Source organism: Bufo bufo, chromosome 4, assembly GCF_905171765.1.
Source record: "Bufo bufo chromosome 4, aBufBuf1.1, whole genome shotgun sequence".
Lineage (NCBI taxonomy): Eukaryota > Metazoa > Chordata > Amphibia > Anura > Bufonidae > Bufo > Bufo bufo.
The window spans coordinates 399009483-399029997 of record NC_053392.1 but is presented as its reverse complement, the minus strand read 5'-3'; the positions used below and the strand labels follow the sequence as shown (position 1 = coordinate 399029997).

At 44.1% G+C, this 20515-nt stretch overlaps 1 protein-coding gene across 1 annotated transcript in view; it reads left to right on the top strand.

Moving 5' to 3' along the window:
- PLG (plasminogen) overlaps positions 1-20515 on the top strand; it is a 178889-nt gene that overhangs the window by 85880 nt on the left and 72494 nt on the right. The window contains exon 8 of the mRNA XM_040429283.1: positions 19583-19745. Within this exon, the coding sequence (XP_040285217.1) occupies positions 19583-19745 (163 nt within the window). The remainder of the gene's footprint in view (positions 1-19582; positions 19746-20515) is intronic.

The window sequence follows — 20515 nt, the reverse complement described above, 5'->3', positions numbered from 1 at the left end:
TACACACAACTGAAGTAGTTCAAGCCTTTTCTTGTTTTAATATTGATGATTTTGGCATACAGCTCATGAAAACCCAAAATTCATATCTCAAAAAATTAGCATATCATGAAAAGGTTCTCTAAACGAGCTATTAACCTAATCATCTGAATCAACTAATTAACTCTAAACACCTGCAAAAGATTCCTGAGGCTTTTAAAACCCCCCAGCCTGGTTCATTACTCAAACCGCAATAATGGGTAAGACTGCCGACCTGACTGCTGTCCAGAAGGCCATCATTGACACCCTCAAGCAAGAGGGTAAGACACAGAAAGAAATTTCTGAACGAATAGGCTGTTCCCAGAGTGCTGTATCAAGGCACCTCAGTGGGAAGTCTGTGGGAAGGAAAAAGTGTGGCAGAAAACGCTGCACAACGAGAAGAGGTGACCGGACCCTGAGGAAGATTGTGGAGAAGGACCGATTCCAGACCTTGGGGGACCTGCGGAAGCATTGGACTGAGTCTGGAGTAGAAACATCCAGAGCCACAGTGTACAGGCGTGTGCAGGAAATGGGCTACAGGTGCCGCATTCCCCAGGTCAAGCCACTTTTGAACCAGAAACAGCAGCAGAAGCGCCTGACCTGGGCTACAGAGAAGCAGCACTGGACTGTTGCTCAGTGGTCCAAAGTACTTTTTTTTTGGATGAAAGCAAAATTTTGCATGTCATTCGGAAATCAAGGTGCCAGAGTCTGGAGGAAGACTGGGGAGAGGGAAATGCCAAAATGCTTGAAGTCCAGTGTCAAGTACCCACAGTCAGTGATGGTCTGGGGTGCCATGTCAGTTGCTGGTGTTGGTCCACTGTGTTTTATCAAGGGCAGGGTCAATGTAGCTAGCTATCAGGAGATTTTGGAGCACTTCATGCTTCCATCTGCTGAAAAGCTTTATGGAGATGAAGATTTCATTTTTCAGCACGACCTGGCACCTGCTCACAGTGCCAAAACCACTGGTAAATGGTTTACTGACTCAGTATTTACTGACTCAGTATTACTGTGCTCAATTGGCCTGCCAACTCTCCTGACCTGAACCCCATAGAGAATCTGTGGGATATTGGGAAGAGAAAGTTGAGAGATGCAAGACCCAACACTCTGGATGAGCTTAAGGCCGCTATCGAAGCATCCTGGGCCTCCATAACACCTCAGCAGTGCCACAGGCTGATTGCCTCCATGCCACACCGCATTGAAGCAGTCATTTCTGCAAAAGGATTCCCGACCAAGTATTGAGTGCATAACTGAACTTAATTATTTGAAGGTTGACTTTTTTTGTATTAAAAACACTTTTCTTTTATTGGTCGGATGAAATATGCTAATTTTTGGAGATAGGAATTTTGGGTTTTCATGAGCTGTATGCCAAAATCATCAATATTAAAACAAGAAAAGGCTTGAACTACTTCAGTTGTGTGTAATGAATCTAAAATATATGAAAGTCTAATGTTTATCAGTACATTACAGAAAATAATGAACTTTATCACAATATGCTAATTTTTTTAGAAGAACCTGTATACCGGGGGTCTAGTTGCGTGGCCACCCAGTACAGGTCGTTCTCCTTCATCCTTTTTATACGAGGGTCCCTCAACAGACATGACAGAAAGACCCCATTTGCACAAGGTTGGATGCCGAGCTACTCATTTCCCATTCCTCGTCCTCACTGATGTCATTGACGGTCTGTTCTTCACCCCAGCCACGTACAACACCACGGGTCCCAGATAGGTGACAACAACGAGCACCCTGGGATGCCTGCTGTGGTTGGTCTTCCTTCTCCTCAAAGCCACATTCCTCCTCTGACTCCTCTTCCTCATACTCCTCTTGCAGCGTTGCCGCAGGTCCGGCAAGCGATGATGACAAGGCTATTTCTGGTGGTGATGGTGACCACAACTCTTCCTCTTCATCTTCACGCTCATCTACAGCCTGATCCAGCACTCTTCGCAGGGCACGCTCCAGGAAGAAAACAAATGGGATGAGGTCGCTGATGGTGCCTTCGGTGCGACTGACTAGGTTTGTCACCTCCTCAAAAGGACGCATGAACCTACAGGCATTGCGCATGAGCGTCCAGTAACGTGGCAAAAAAATTCCCAGCTCCGCAGAGGCTGTCCTAGCACCCCGGTCATACAAATACTCGTTGACGGCTTTTTCTTGTTGGAGCAGGCGGTCGAACATTAGGAGTGTTGAATTCCAACGTGTTGGGCTATCGCAAATCAAGCGCCTCACTGGCATGTTGTTTCGGCGCTGAATGTCTGAAAAGTGCGCCATGGCCGTGTAGGAACGCCTGAAATGGCCACACACCTTCCTGGCCTGCTTGAGGACGTCCTGTAGGCCTGGATACTTAGACACAAAGCGTTGTACGATGAGATTCAACACATGTGCCATGCACGGCACATGTGACAACTTGCCCAAATTCAATGCCGCCAACAAATTGCTTCCATTGTCACACACCACTTTGCCGATATCCAGTTGGTGCGGGGTCAGCCACTGATCCACCTGTGCATTCAGGGCAGACAGGAGTGCTGGTCCGGTGTGGCTCTCTGCTTTCAGGCAAGTCAACCCCAAGACAGCGTGACACTGTCGTATCCGGGATGTGGAATAGCCCCTGGGGAGCTAGGGGGATTCAGTTGATGTGCAGCCAGACACCGCAGCAGAAGAGGACTCAGCCGAGGAGGTTATGGAAGAGGATAGAGTAGGAGGAGTAGAGGAGGTGGCAGTAGGCCTGCCTGCAAGTCATGGCGGTGTCACCAACTCCGCTGCAGAGCCACGCATTCCATGCTTGGCAGCCGTCAGCAGGTTGACCCAATGCGCAGTGTAGGTGATATACCTGCCCTGACCGTGCTTTGCAGACCAGGTATCAGTGGTCAGATGGACCCTTGCCCCAACACTGTATGCCAGAGATGCCATGACTTCCTTTTCAATCATTGAGTAGAGGTTTGGGATTGCCTTTTTTGAAAAAAAAATTCATCCGGGTACCTTCCACTGTGGTGTCCCAATAGCGACTAATTTTTTGAAGGCCTCAGACTCCACCAGCTGGTATGGTAAAAGCTGTCGGGCTAAGAGTTCCGTCAAGCCAGCTGTCAGACGCCGGGCAAGGGGGTGACTCTGTGACATTGGCTTCCTACCCTCAAACATTTCCTTTACAGACACCTGACTGTGGGCAGATGAGATGGAACTGCTGAAGGTGAGAGGCGGAGTGGCGGGTGGTTGAGAGGGGGCAAGGAGGACAGCAGTGGTTGACGTGGCTGAAGATGCTGGACCAGGAGGAGGATGGTGGCTTTGAGCTTGTGTGCTGCTTCTACTCGTCATCATGTGTTGATCCCATAGGCGTTTGTGATGTGCGATCATGTGCCTTCACAAAGCAGTTGTACCTAGGTGGGTGTTGAACTTCCCACGACTCAGTTTCATTTGGCACAGGTTGCAAATGGCATTGCTGTTGTCAGAGGCAGACACACAAAAAAAAAAGCCACACTGCTGAGCTTTGCAATGACGGCATTCTGGTGGTGGCAACAGCATGTGTTGATTGGCGTGCTGTCTGGCTGACCCCGGGTGCCGATACATGCTGTCTGACTGTGCCACTAGCTCCTTGCGACGACCTCCCCCTGCTTCCAACTTGTCTCCTCCTTCTCTCTGTCTCCCCTTCTGAACTTTCCCCCTCTTCTTCTTCTCTTCGAGCAGGCACCCAGGTGGCATCCACGGACACATCGTCATCATCAACCACTTCACTTGTATCTGACACCTCAGCAAAGGAAGCAGCAGCGGGTACATCATCATCATCATCACACTGTACGTCCATGTGTGTAATGCTGCCTGACTGAGACATATCCCTGTTATCTCCATCCTCTGGCAATAATGGTTGCGCATCACTAATTTCATCCAACTGATGTGTAAATAACTCCTCTGAGGGATCAAGTGAAGCGGCTGTGGTGGCTGTGGTGGTAGTGGTGTTGGTGGCGGCGGACGGGAGAGTGGTAACTTGAGAGCAGGTGACCAAAGCTGAGCTGGAGGAGGATGGTGCGTCAAGGTTCTTAGCGGAAGCTGTTGAAGATTGGGTGTCCTGTGTAAGCCAGTCAACTATTTTCTCCGAATTTTTCGGGTTCAGGGTACGTGGCCTCTGAACACTGGGCATTATTCCAGGGCCAGTGGAAATCACAGCACCACGAACACGACGACCCCTGTTGCGTGGCCTGCCTCTGCCTGACATTTTTTTATTAGATAAGTGTTACTATGCGTGCAAGGTACTGTGCCACCCTATATAAGTGGTGGGCAGTGGGCACAGTACAGTCTGTGTGGGCTTGACACACACTGGCTTGCAACTGTGATGATATCACAGAAAAATATTAAATATAATTTTTTTTTATCTGCGAGGTATTTGTGAGTGAGTGACACCCTGTAACGGTATAAGTGGAGGCCTAGCCAGTGGCCACAATACAGTCTGTGTGGGCCTGCCACACACTGGCTTGCAACTGTGATTATATCACAGAAAAATATTAAATTGAATTTTTATTTATCTGCGAGGTATTTGTGAGTGAGTGACACCCTGTAACGGTATAAGTGGAGGCCTAGCCACTAGCCAGTGGCCACAATACAGTCTGTGTGGGCCTGACACACACTGGCTTGCAACTGTGATTAGATCACAGAAAAATATTAAATAGAATTTTTATTTATCTGCGAGGTATTTGTGAGTGAGTGACACCCTGTAACGGTATAAGTGGAGGCCTAGCCACTAGCCAGTGGCCACAATACAGTCTGTGTGGGCCTGACACACACGGGCTTGCAAATGGGATTAGATCACAGAAAAATATTAAATAGAATTTTTATTTATCTGCGAGGTATTTGTGAGTGAGTGACACCCTGTAACGGTATAAGTGGAGGCCTAGCCACTAGCCAGTGGCCACAATACAGTCTGTGTGGGCCTGACACACACGGGCTTGTAAATGTGATTAGATCACAGAAAAATATTAAATATAATTTTTTTTTTATCTGCGAGGTATTTGTGAGTGTGTGACACCCTGTAACGGTATAAATGGAGGCCTAGCCACTAGCCAGTGGCCACAATACAGTCTGTGTGGGCCTGACACACACAGGCTTGCAAATGTGATTAGATCACAGAAAAATATTAAATAGAATTTTTTTAATCTGAAAGGTATTTGAGTGAGTGACACCCTGTAACGGTATAAGTGGAGGCCTAGCCAGTGGCCACAATACAGTCTGTGTGGGCCTGACACACATGGGCTTGCAACTGTGATTATATCACAGAAAAATATTAAATATAATTTTTTTTTATCTGCGAGGTATTTGTGAGTGAGTGACACCCTATAACGGTATAAGTGGAGGCCTAGCCACTAGCCAGTGGCCACAATACAGTCTGTGTGGGCCTGACACACACGGGCTTGCAAATGTGATTAGATCACAGAAAAATATAAAATATAATTTTTTTTTATCTGCGAGGTATTTTCTGTCACACCCTGTATGAATGGTGTGCACACAGTACTGTCTGTGAATGAGCCTGCAGCCTCTCACACACGGGCAGGCAACTGCAATATATATAAAAAAAATTAAAAAAAGCAGACTGATGTACCAGCCCTGAAAAGGGCTTTTTGGGGTGCTGTCAGGACGCTGTCCTTACAGCAGATGAGTCTGTGGACACAGAACACTGCCCTAGCTAACGCTTTCCCTATTGAATCAGCAGCAGCAGCAGCACTGTCCCTCCTCTCACTGAGAATGCAGATTCCGAATGCAGATTCCCAGGAGGTGGGAAGTTCTGGGAGGGAGGGTCTGCTACTGATTGGCTGGAATGTGTCTGCTGACTGTGAGGTACAGGGTCAAAGTTTATTCAATGATGATGTATAGGGGGCGGACCGAACATCGCATATGTTCGCCGGGAACTATTCGGGCCATCTCTAGACAGGGGTACTTCCCAGTGTAACTTTGACATTAACCAGTGGCAGTTCATGCTTGACACCTGCCATTTGCTCAGGCCCTTTGAGGAGGCTACTTCATTTGTCAGTCACCAGGATAATGTCATTCCACTCCTTCATGTCCTGGAGCAGAAGCTGATAAATCTCGCTGACCAGGGGACAGGAGACGTGGTGCCTACATTTCACAGATACCTGAGCCCTGTGGAAGCTGAACTGGCGGAGGAGGAGAAGGAGGAGGGCATTAACGCCCAGGAAACGTATACAGAAATAGGTGGTTTATCTGCCCAAATGACAGGACAGGAACAGGAGGAGCATGGGGAGCTGAAGGGTGATGAGGAAGACCAGGCAGATGACCCAGACAGACCGTGGCATTGTGCAGTGGATATGGAGGCAGGGAATAACTCAGATTCCCTTGTGCAAATGGCTAAATGCATGCTGAGTTGCTTGCATAGTGACATCCACATTATCACCATTTGGCAGTAGGATGACTACATGCCCTCCACGATGTTAGACCTTCGCTACCAGGCCAAAATGGGGGCCTTTTTTACGCCTGCTGAGTGGGATGATAAACTCAATTACTATCGAGACATCCTATGTAGTCGGTTGGTCGTTGCCTATGTGCGCTATCGCCCATCCTCACTTAGGTCTGACTGGTAGGACCTCCTACACTCATGCTTCACCGCCATGACTGCAGGATCAGCACATGCTCTATCAGTGACAACTTAACCCATGATCCTCTGAACTACAGGGCAGCCAAACTTGATTTGTGGCCACCACTGGCTGGTTTTGCCCTGGACAAGCTTTTTTGCCCAGCCAGTATTGTGGCATCAGAGTGGGTGTTTAGTGCAGTGTGGTTATAGTTACCCCAAAGAGAACTCTCCTTTGATCAGAAAATGTTGATAGAGAAACATTTCTAAAGATGAATCAGGCGTGGATGGGCCAGGATTTCCACACATCGGTGCCTTTGGTATCAGACTAGATCATTCTGGCAGTAATTTTCTGACTGCAGTGTGCTGCCACACCAACACATTGTGAAAAATGGCCCGTTTATTCTGGCAATTTGCTTCACTTTTCTGATGCTGCCACCCACATGATGCCACACACCTGCTGCCATCTTCTGCTACTACCACCCACCATCTTGTGCTGTTACTGTCACTGCTTTTTCTCCCCTCTCTGTGACCAGGCCCCTATGTTGAATCCTCATGCTGTTGCCACCCTCCCCACTGTGTGACTAGGCCACTATGTTGACTCCTCATGCTGTTGCCACCATCCACACTATGTGACTTGACCACTATGTTGACTCCTCATTCTGTTGCTACCCTCACCACTCTGTGACGGGACCACTAGTGTTCCTGTTTTGCCTTGAAGACATCACCATTTATTTTACCCTTCTTCTCATCTGTCAGAAGAATCGAAAGATAAAAAACACCAAGGATCATGTTTTTGGAGCAACCATAAGGCCTCTATCACACGGTCAGTATTTTGCATCAGGATTTGATCATGATTTGAAAGCCAAAAGCAGGAATGGGTCCTAAACGCAGATGACAGGCAGATATTTCCATCACATGTTATCTCTGTTTTGGACCCACTCCTGTTTTTGCCTTACCGATACTGATCAAATACTGATGAAAAACTGACCAAATTCTGACCGTGTGATAGAGGCCATCACGGTGCAGGACTTCTTTTCCATCTGAATAAAACAGATTTTAGAGGCAAATGGCCAAAACTCACATGATTTGGAAGCCAAAAGCTGTATATATAATACACTGCTCAAAAAAATAAAGGGAACACAAAAATAACACATCCTAGATCTGAATTAATTAAATATTCTTCTGAAATACTTTGTTCTTTACATAGTTGAATGTGCTGACAACAAAATCACACAAAAATAAAAAAATGGAAATCAAATTTTTCAACCCATGGAGTTCTGGATTTGGAGTCACACTCAAAATTTAAGTGGAAAAACACACTACAGGCTGATCCAACTTTGATGTAATGTCCTTAAAACAAGTCAAAATGAGGCTCAGTAGTGTGTGTGGCCTCCACGTGCCTGTATGACCTCCCTACAACGCCTATGCATGCTCCTGATGAGGTGGCGGACGGTCTCCTGAGGGATCTCCTCCCAGACCTGGACTAAAGCATCTGCCAACTCCTGGACAGTCTGTGGTGCAACGTGACGTTGGTGGATAGAGCGAGACATGATGTCCCAGATGTGCTCAATTGGATTCAGGTCTGGGGAACGGGCGGGCCAGTCCATAGCACCAATGCCTTCGTCTTGCAGGAACTTCTGACACACTCCAGCCACATGAGGTCTAGCATTGTCTTGCATTAGGAGGAACCCAGGGACAACCGCACCAGCATATGGTCTCACAAGGGGTCTGAGGATCTCATCTCGGTACCTAATATCAGTCAGGCTACCTCTGGCGAGCACATGGAGGGCTGTGCGGTCCTCCAAAGAAATGCCACCCCACACCATTACTGACCCAATGCCAAACCGGTCATGCTGGAGGATGTTGCAGGCAGCAGAACGTTCTCCACGGCGTCTCCAGACTCTGTCACGTCTGTCACATGTGCTCAGTGTGAACCTGCTTTCATCTGTGAAGAGCACAGGGCGCCAGTGGCGAATTTGCCAATCTTGGTGTTCTCTGGCAAATGCCAAACGTCCTGCACGGTGTTGGGCTGTAAGCACAACCCCCACCTGTGGACGTCGGGCCCTCATATCACCCTCATGGAGTCTGTTTCTGACCGTTTGAGCAGACACATGCACATTTGTGGCCTGCTGGAGGTCATTTTGCAGTGCTCTGGCAGTGCTCCTCCTGTTCCTCCTTGCACAAAGGCGGAGGTAGCGGTCCTGCTGCTGGGTTGTTGCCCTCCTACGGCCTCATCCACGTCTCCTGATGTACTGGCCTGTCTCCTGGTAGCGCCTCCATGCTCTGGACACTACGCTGACAGACACAGCAAACCTTCTTGCCACAGCTCGCATTGATGTGCCATCCTGGATAAGCTGCACTACCTGAGCCACTTGTGTGGGTTGTAGACTCCGTCTCATGCTACCACTAGAGTGAAAGCACCGCCAGCATTCAAAAGTGACCAAAACATCAGCCAGGAAGCATAGGAACTGAGAAGTGGTCTGTGATCACCACCTGCAGAACCACTCCTTTATTGGGGGTGTCTTGCTAATTGCCTATAATTTCCACCTGTTGTCTATCCCATTTGCACAACAGCATGTGAAATTGATTGTCACTCAGTGTTGCTTCCTAAGTGGACAGTTTGATTTCACAGAAGTGTGATTGACTTGGAGTTACATTGTGTTGTTTAAGTGTTCCCTTTATTTTTTTGAGCAGTGTATATCCTCTTACTGGGTCTGATTCTTTTAAGTTGGGAGTAAGAAATGAGACACAAGAGCGAAATTATAAAAAATAGGTATATTGTACAGTGTGGGAATATTGATATTACATTTCCTATTGATAAGTATATTTATATATATTGTGGTGATGTGAACGCTAAAGTGAATAAGGATCCTGGAAGAGGGGTATATCTCACCCAGGTTCCTCAACTGAGTGACATAAGTGAAAAACAAACAATGCCCCTAGCGCTCGCTTCAGCTCCTGCTTTCTTACTTGGCTGCTGGTGTCGCAGCGGTACTACACGAACCGCTGCAAATATGTACACTGTAAGAATCAATAAATATGACACCGCGCTCTTCCCAACCTATGCCAGCTTACTTGTCATACACTGAAGGTGTCACTGACACACTTGCCAATAGGATACTCAGGCTGATATTGCTGTTAGTTTTAATTACCTGTTCCTTGGCGTTTCCTTTGTGTCTATTCCTTCCTCTTTAAGTATGAACGGACGTGGTGCTCGGTATCAGGTTAGGATAACTAGATTACAGCTCGCGCCCCGGCTGGTGGCGCTGTGCCGAGTGTATACTTCATACCTCACGCGGATAGTGACGTCACTATACACACTACGGTGAGTAGTGGGTACCAAAATTCCTATCTATGCGTTTCGGACAGTACGCTGTCCTTCGTCAGGAAGAGAGTGAGATAAGTAAAGTTCCAGAGTGGTGCTGGCTTCAGCAAGGTATAGTTGCTGGAGCTATTTTGTTTAGTATTTAAGGGCTGGATTTTACTTGGATTGGGAGCTAGGTTGGTAGTGGGCTCTCCAAATCCACCCCTTCCATTCCAGGGCAGATTTTCCCTAGCATGAGGGATCCCCAGGTGTAATTACCTGGGATCATTACTGGGGAGTAAAAGCGCATCCCAGACTGTCAGTCGGGGGCGTGTTTGCAAACAGAGGCCAGGTGAGGCTCTGGGTGTGTGCTTTCAGCCGGGCTAGGCTGAGAAACTACGAGGCTGGGACAGAGCCTGGACTGACCATGTTACAGCCTGAGGGACTGGTATACGCTTGGCTGAGGAAGCCGGACCTGACTCTGTATCTGAACAGCACTGTATAGGTGAGTCAAGGATTGTATCATATGTTTAGTTAGAGCCCAGCCAGGCAGCAGGTGTTTGTTTTGTAATATTTAGGTAATATTTATTCTGAGAGTTTTTTTGTGCAAGGCATCATTCACATCAGGCAATGCTTCTTGTGAAAAGCAAACCCAGAACTGGTGCGTGTTTTTTATAGGGCAGGGCAGCTGCAACCAACACCTCCAATCTCATCTCATTGATTGGACTCCAGTTGGCTGACACCTCACTCCAATTAACTCTTGGAGATGTCATTAGTCTAGGGGTTCACATACTTTTTCCACCTGCACTGTGAATGTTTACATGGTGTGTTCAATAAAAACATGGTAACATTTAATTCTTTGTGTGTTATTAGTTTAAGCAGACTGTGATTGTCTATTGTTGTGACTTAGATGAAGATCAGATCACATTTTATGACCAATTTGTGCAGAAATCCATATCATTCCATAGGATTCACATACTTTTTCTTGCAACTGTATATCAATGCTCCATCAGCCACTTTACAAGACCTTACACCACACAAACAAGTTTTATATTCAGCACAACAAAGTCCATACTATCTGCTTTTTAACATACTTGCGACCAACACCATTATGTAAGCTCAGACTGTCCTTACAAGGCTCTCGGACATCCTTGGCTAACTTGCCGATTCTGAGAATATGGGCCTTCTTTGTTTTCATCTTTAGTTCTACCTAGATTGTGCTTGTTCCTTTATTCAGTGCCACTAACACCATAAGTAATTTTCACAGTCTTTGGTCCATCACAGAAAACACACATTACAGGACAGATTTTTGCTTGCCAACACACTGGTTTTGGAACAGTAACTATTCAATTTGGAGCAGAAATGTAAACACATTTACACACAACACATGACACATGGTGCAAGATAACACTAGATACTAGTGGATTCAGGAATTCTTATTAATTTAACCCACATTAGGTTACTGTACTTCCAGCCAATTGCTAAGGTTGCCCATGTCACTTATGTCTCAGCACCTCTATCTGCTCAAAAGTTTACTATAAAAACCCAAAACACACCTTATGAAAGAGAGAGCTTGTTTTTAAAAAGAGACTTTCTGGAGAGACCTTGCGACATTTAAAAAACCCTGAACATAGTGTACCATAAAATATTGTGTATGCAGTTTCATATTATTGGTAACTTACAAATAAATATGTCATTATAGCCCTTGTAGGAGCTACAGAAAACCCAGACAATGTATTTATTGAAAGAGATACTCAGCAACACATATAGTAACCGCAAGCAACAAGTAAAAATGAAAATCCAGATTGAATGTTGCTTAATACCATTATGGGTATTTTCACTGGTAATAAAGGAGCATATTCACGCCTCTTTGGCACAACACTCACTTACAGATATTAGATGGTATAGCACAGGATCAATTTTGGCAAAAAAATTGGATTCTTTCCCTGGCACAGGTTGTTAATAACGGAGAAATCCCGCCGTTTGTGGAATTATCACATAGTGTTGGGAATTTGTCATGGTTTAGGTATTTTCAGCTTCGTTCGGCACTTTTTAGTCTAGATGATAAATCACTGTTAGAAATAGATAATTCCTCCCCGCTAAATGAGTGGTTTGGGAAGGCACTAGTAAGAATGAAGATTTCAAATATATATAAACTATTAATTAATTCACGGTTTTCTGAGACACAATCACCAGGGCAAAAGGCTTGGGTGAGGGATTGCCCAAATATACAAAGTGTAGGATGGGGGAGTATTTTTACTAACCCAGATGTATTATCCCATAACTTCAATCATGTCCTAATACAGTTCAATATTTATCATAGGCTATATGTTACCCCTACTTGGCTCAACAAGTGTGGAATAAGAGATTCTTCCAACTGCCCTCGATGTGATACTGCCGGTGCGGATTACATACATATGATCTGGGCATGCCCAGAACTCGGGGCATATTGGAGTGGTATTAACCAGTTTCTTACTTATAAACTAAAAACACAGATTCCTCTTGAGCCACAATTGTTTTTATTGAACAATCTCTCGATATTAACTAGTCATAAACCCCAAAAGATTCTAATAGGCAGAATATTATTAATGGCCAGTGTCCTGATTAGTCGGAGTTGGTTTGCACGACAGGCCCCAGAAGTAAGTAAATGGATAAATCTGGTCAATAAGGTTAAAAATTATGAGCGGATTATCTATAAGCAGAGGGGTGGAATTGAGAAATGGGTTAAGATATGGGACGGCTGGTAACTCTGATAGGACTTTATGAATGTAAAAATGACTATTCTATATTATATTTTAATTATTATTATTTATTTATTTTTTCTCCCCCTTTCCTCTCCTCCCTTCCCTTAATTTTTAGGGGGGGTAGTAGGGGTGGCGGGGGCGCACGCATCATATGTTGGGGGGGGCCTGGGTGGGGGGAGAAGAGGTGGGGGGGAAGGAAAAGTGGGTGTCACGACCATGTTCATGGCCGTGACTCCTTGGGAGCCGCATGCAGTTGCCCGCGGTTTGGTGTTGTGTCAACCGCAGCTGGGGGCACTTTGCTGTTTGCCTCAGGTGCGGTTGCCGCGGACATTAGGTATGTGTGCGGTTGCCTTAGGTTTATGTATGGTGTTTAGAAGATGTTTGTTTGGTCTTTGTTTATTGCAGAATATGGTTTCCTGGGTTCCCGTGTGATGTCTGTGTGTGCGGTGTCCTTTGTGTTGTTTGTGGACAGCAGCACTTGCACGTGGGTTCCAGGTTGTGTGTCTGTGGCAGGTAAGTGTGGTACTAGTCTCACTTACCTGTCATTGCCATATGTCTGTTTATGTTCCCTTTTCTTTATAGCTTGGCCATTTTAGACTCCTGTTACTCTGTGTCCAGGAGGAACGGGCTGTCTACCCAGCTCCTAGTACAGGGATCGTCGGAGGGTCAGAAGGGATCCAAGGTTCCTGAGCATGAGCCCTCCTACCTTCAAGGGCGGCTCATGCAGCTAGGAGTCAGGGTCAGATTAGGGAAGCTCTAGGAGGTGCCCTGCTCCCTAATTCTGTGTTACTGGCCGAGTAGCGACCTAACATCCTCCTGATACCGCACGGCTGAGGGTTTTCCCCATCCTCAGCCGTGACAGTGGGTTTGAAAATGTATACTAATTTTTTAATTATGTTTTCGTGTACAGCTTGTATAGTAATAAAGATGTTAAATAAAATAAAAAATAAAGGAGCATGCAATTTGTTAAAATCATTAAACTTGCTACCAGTGAGACCAATGCAAAAAAAAAAAAAAAAAACGTTTTAAAAGTATGCAAATGTGCACAGAATGTGAGAATGAGACTGCTCCCTGTTTGCATTCATCCACATTGCTAAAGAGGCATGATTGTCCCCAATGAAGAGATATCCTCACTGTCACGTTTGCCTCACAATGGCAGCTACTTGTTTCACTACAGTACAGTGGTCCTTCAAGATACAATATTAATTGGTTCCAGGATGACCATTGTATGTTGAAACCATTGTAAGTTGAGTAATCTGTTCTAAAGCCCCAAAATGTCATCCAAGATAATAGAAAATGAAGATTTAAGAAAAATAAGCAGATAACTAAGACAGATAAAACCAGATAAATCCTTACATATAACAGTCAGGAATAGATGCTAACTAGTAACTAATACAGCTACCTTTCCAGAGAAGTAGCCTTGATTGGTTGGATCTGAGCCTGAGACATTGAATGTTAAGTCTAGTTTCAACTTACAATGGGTCAGAAAAGACCATTGTATATTGATAATATTGTATCCTGAGGCCATTGTATCTTGAGGGATCACTGTACAGGCTTTGAGGAATAAAACAATAAAATGTCCATTTAGAATTTAGCCACCTGACTGTATATTACTTATTAAATTTAGAGGCTTCTCAAAAACAAAACAAAACAAAAAACAATGTAGTAAGGTCCTGTAATATAGAACAAATGACAGCACTACCTTCTAAGTTGTCTCAGTTAGTCCATTCGGTGGCGGTGCCTGTGGTGTCGGATTCTAGGCTCTAGGGATCCCAAGATGCCGAAATAGAAGGAAAAACCACGGCACTCCAACTTCGCAAATCAAGTCCGTGTTTGATTTTCACCCAGTCTTTATTCAAGGTCCTGTAATAGTTAGTTATGCCTACAAGGAAAAATATAGTTACACCACACATCTTTAGGTTCTTCTTTAAGGTTCTATTTTTCCCTGAAAGTCAAAACTAGTGATAAATTAATAAAACAAGACAAGATCTCCTCATAAGATGTTCACATTAGGAAACCCCTCTTCTGTTCTTGTAAAACCTTTTGGTCTTTTTAAGCCTGGTTTTAATCAGAAATTTATGTTTTCTTATTTCATTTTGGTCACCGGCAACATTGCTATAAACAAACAGCCATTGCCCTGTGTGATACAGAGAGGCTGCTTGGGTGAAAAAGGGGATATGTCCGGGCTCAGCTCTGAACCTTGACAACCTCTTTAATGTTTCATTCTCTTCAGTTAGTACTTGTATACGATCTTACAAATTTTCTTTTTGTTCTCTCATACCTCCATATAACTCATCCAAGCACTTACCTTTGTTATGTAGAATTTCATTTTGCTCCATTAGCTTAGAATACTGCTCTGCTATCCAGCATACAGCCAAAACTAGAGCACATTTTCCTTCTGACTTTGTGAACTTGACAGAAATTGCATCGGTCACAAAACTTTTGGCTTCCTACCAGGGATCTCTACATCCGCCCATTAGATTTAGGCTCCATTCACACGTCCATGGTGTGTTGCGGACCCGCAAATTGCGGATTTGCAACACACCCGCCCGGCACCCCTATAGAAATGCCTATTCTTGTCCGCAGCTGCGGACAAGAATAGGACATGCTCTATCTTTTTGGGGAGCTGCGGACCCAAAGATCGGGGCCGCGCTCCGCAAATGCGGATGCGGACAGCACACTGTTCCATCCCCTTAGAGAATGAATGGGTCCGCACCCGTTGCGCAAAATTGCGGACCGGATGCGGACCCATTTTGCGGACGTGTGAATGGAGCCTTAAAAGTGCCTTAGTGTCATTAACTTTTGCAATCTCTTTCACAAAGCACTCCATGGTAAATTCTACACAGCTATGCAATCCAAGTTCTCCATTATACAATATTATATTCACAAATGCACCTCATAATTACACTCCAACCTCCTACCTACCGCTCGCCAAATTATGTAAGAAATTATTATATATAATATATATTTATATATGATAGTTTCTTATGGGGTCTAAAACACAGAATACATGCAAATATTCCCATCATGTGTCATCTCTGTTTTGAACCTACTCCTGTTTTTTTGGAGCTTACTGATCAATTACTGACCAAATACTGTCAAAAGACAGGATCCGTTTTTTTTTTTTTTTTCTTCTGATGGATCAGAAGAAGGGAAAAATAAACTGTGACGTCAAACACAAACTTACTGCTGACACCCTCTCCACTCTGCAAGAAAATTTAGACTAGCATACCAATAGTCACAGGTGCACATCCATAAAGCTAACATGCAGACAGCAAACAAAAACATATGGCAGCACACCATTACACATGCAAACAATAGAACTAAGGATTAGGGAATATTCTGGATTAAAGTGGTACAATACATACTATACATAAAAAATGGAAGCTCTTTGCACACATTTTTGCTCAAACTTGTGTCGGGCCCAGCTACCGGCATCAAGGTGGCTCTGTTAGTGGCAGTTCTGTTAGGCCTCTTTCACACGGGCGTCCCGTATTTTCTCTGCATTGTGGGAAAACCACGCGAGTAGGCAAGCAATTCCGATGTTCAGTTTTTTCTGTGCGAGTGCAATGCGTTTTGCACGCACGTGAGAAAAAACAGAATGTGGTACCCAGACCCGAACCCGAACTTCTTCACTGAAGTTTAGGTTTGGGTTAGGTGTTCTATTCATTTTATTATTTTCCCTTATAACATGGTTATAAGGGAAAATAATAGCATTCTTAATAAAGAATGCTTACTAAAATGTGCCTTGAGGGGTTAAAAAACAAAAAACGAATTAACTCATCTCATCCACTTGTTCGCGCAGCCGGCATCGTCTTCTCTCTTCTTCTTTCAGGACCTGCAAAAAGACCCTTGATGACGTAATCGCGCTCACCACGTGGTGAGCGTGGTGACATCAGCGCATGTCCTGCTGAATGAAGATAGAAGATACTTCTATCTTCATTCAGCAGGACCTTTGCTAACGTCACCACGCTCTCCACGTGGTGAGCGCGATTACATCATCAAAGGTCCTTTTGCAGGTCCTGAAAGAAGAAGAAAGAAGACGATGCCGGCTGTGCGAACAAGTGGATGAGGTGAGTGAATTTTTTTTTATTTTTAGCCCCTCAAGGCACATTTTAGTAAGCATTCTGTATTAAGAATGCTATTATTTTCCCTTATAACCATGTTATAAGGGAAAATAATACAGTGATTAGACTTTAATGGGGTCCGGGGTTGCTCATCCCTACCATCTCCTAGCAACCATGCGTGAAAATCGCACCGCATCCGCACTCACTTGCGGATGCTTGCGATTTTCAAGCAGACCCATTCATTTCTACGGGGCCTGCGTTGCGTTAAAACCGCAGAATGTAGAACATGCTGCGATTTTCACGCAAAGCACAAGTGAATGGGTCTGGATTCAGTGTGGGTCCCATGCAGACAAGAATAGGCAGTTATATTAAAGCCTGTCCATGCCGTTCCGCAAATTGCAGAACGTACATGGACGCCATCCGTGTTTTGCGGATCTGCAAAACACACCACGGTCATGTGCATGTAGCCTAAGAGTGACGCCTGTCACCTGCCTGTCATACTGACGCACAGTAACTAGTAACTAGTCCATAACGGACTTGCTATGCATGTTTCTGCGATGCACAGTGATGTACACCGAGATACACTCTACCTGTAGGCCGGGAAATAGCTGATTTATAACAAGCTTCGTGACAAATTAATTTGGAGTAAAACAGCTTTTTGGGAAAAATTTGGCGAAGTATCTGAATCGAATTTTTTAAAACTTTGCTCATCTCTAACGACAATCTCAAGAGAATATGTCACTGTAATAATGCAGTGCAATTTTCAGGCAGCATGATGTAGAGCAGAAGGAGTTTAGCAGATTAATATGTAGTTTTGTGGATAAAAATTCAGCAAAACTTTTAATTTACACATTTAAAGGGCTTCTTTCACCAGATTTATTGTAGTGAAACAGGTTGGCTTGTGTCATGTGCGCAATTACCAGATGCAAGCAGTCTTGGTCACAATCCCATCTGTGGTTTTATTTATGAGAAATCTAAACTTTTTACCCTTTTGCAGGAGGGATATGCAAACATGGCGCCCACTCACACGTGCAGCGGGCGTCATGGCCGGTAGGTCTCTACTGTTTCAATGCCAATCGCGGTAATTAAAGGCTTTAGATGCCGTGATCAAGTGATATCATGGCATCTAAATGCGTAAAAACTTTACAGGTGACCTCTGCGGCCAATGGGGATGCCGATAATTTATTTGAATGGGCTCAGCCTCGCTGCAGAGGCTGAGGACATTAAAAGTGCAATTCTTATTTTGGCTACCAGATGGCAGGCCAACATAAGAAATGAGCAATTCTCAATAAAAGTCCAGTTTAAAAATACACAATTGTTCAAAATAAAAAATAAAAAAATAGATTTTGTAGGTTCATATGAGTTTCAAAATCATCACAAAAAATAAACAGTTAAAAAATATAAAAGTTTTAATCACCCCTCTTTCCATATAATAAAAATATACATACCTAAATAACAAAAAATATAAACATCATAGGTATAATCGCAAAAAAAATGCTCATAATAATGGCATGATGAAAAAAAGGGTCAAAATGGCCAATTTGTCATTTTTTCATTGCTTCTCTTACACAAAAAAATGCAATAAAATCTGATCGAAAAGTCACACACTCCAAAATGGTATAAATAAAAACTACAGATTGTCCTGCAAAAAATGAGCCCAGACAGCTCAGTAGATATATTTATAAAAAAGTTATGGTGGGTCAGAATATGGCGATGTAAAAAAATTTTTTTTTCAAAGTTTACATTTATTTTTATACTATTTAGACATAAAAAAAACCTACACATATGGAGTATCGTTGTAATCGTACTGACCCAGAAAATGAAGGGCATGGGTCAGTTTTGCTGCAAACAGAACGCTGTGCAAACAAAACCTGTAAAACGGTGGAGGAATTGCGTTTATTATCCAATTTCACCCCATTTGAATTTTTTTTTACTGCTTTCCACTACATTCCATGCCATATGGTAGCATTAGAAAGTACAACTTGTCCCACAAAAAATAAGCCCTCATACAGCTTTGAGAACGGAAAAATATAAAAGTTATGGCTCAAGGAAGATAGGGAAGAAAAATTAAAACGCAAAAACGGAAAGATCCTCCGGTATCCTAAGGGTTAATATATGCAAATGAGCCTCTAGGAGCAACGGAGGCATTCTAGAGGCTCCATTCTTCCTGATGCTGGCGCCGTCGTCTGCACTCTGATTGACAGGGCCAAGCAGTGTAAACACCATCACACCTAGCCTTGACTTCTAGTCTTGCACATTTGCCGTGCGCTTCAGTACCTGGCAAAGGCACAGTACAGGAGAGAGGCAACTGGCACAGGTGCAGCACAGGAAAGAGGCTCACTGGCTTCTTCCGGTGAAGCCTGTGAGTCGAAATGGCGTTGGGAGGAGGTGGCTTGCAGAGTCGGCGTGCTACATATGGTATCACTATTTTCCTACATCCCACTTTGCCCTCTACTTATGTTGCATATTTTGTCTGGGATTTTCTCCTGGTATGTTTCAATTACTTTATGGGTATGGATTAGTGGTATTGTTTCTTGCTCTTTTGTTTTCAATGTTTCATTTATTGTGGCTGTCCGACTCTGCGGCCCCCTCCTGGTCCTCATTTGAGGGTTTTACTTGCTGCTAATTGTCTCTTTGTATTTTAAGATGTATTAATTATGTGTTCAATAAAGATATTCTGTTATTTGTCTGGAATGGAGGTTAATTGCGTTTTTTTGTGAGGTATATTTCTTTTTTATTATTATAAACATAATATGGTAGGTGGACAGCCCCATGACAGGATCTTCAAGTTACACATCTGAGCTTGGCTAATTTTTTAGCATTTTGCAGAATTGTAGTTTTATTTCTGATAAAATCTTAAAATAATCTTTTTTTCATACAACAGCTTCCAATCCTCCACCATCACCACCAGGGCTGAAATGCTTATCTGAGAATGGAGCGACCTACACAGGAAATATTGCCGTAACAGTATCTGGAAAAATATGTCAGGCCTGGAGTTCTCAGGAGCCCCATATTCACGGCAGAACGCCAGATAACTATCCCTGCAAGTAAGATATATTTCAGTCTAGCACTATATTTACAATTAGTTCTGTTTAAAGTGTTTTATATTGTTAGGGGACAGGGATCTTAAACATTTGTAGGGACAGAGATCTTAAACATTTTTGTAATATACTTTATTAGGGAAAGATGTTTCTTTGTACTAGAAAACAGAAAATGGTCTAAATGTAAGCCAGCAGGATACGCCAAAGTTTTGTAGAGGCTGGCACATCTTCATAACGTCGGAGGATCCACCTTGATCTATAGAGGTTATTAAGTCCAGTGTCTAAAACGCCGGTCCAGTCTTAATAAATGACCTCCAGAGTGTATTGCCAAGGAGTCTGTCTTCAGCGTTCTACTGAGCGTTTAAGATGCTTATGAATAAAATACAGAGGCTTTCAGCCTGTCTATTGTCAGTGCCCCAGTCCATGACTATGTACATGTGCCCCATCACTGTCCACCAGTGCCACCACCATGCCTATCTGACGTGCTACACATAGGCATCTTCAGCCTCTCTGTGACCTTTTTACTACAGAATCACATTGAGATAAAGTTGTCACTGTGATTTTGTAGCACAAAGGTCATAGAGAGGCACAGAGCTTTATCAATCATGTTACTGCTCCATGTCTCTGCTGTCTGGAGCAGGGTTTGGCACTCTTTCACACAGCGGATTACCCGCACGGCATCCGCTCGTGTGAAAGAGCCCTTAAACTTAAGTTTGGGGCCTGCAATAAAATGCAAGAGAAATATTAGGTAAAATGCTGGTAAAATACCCAGTTTG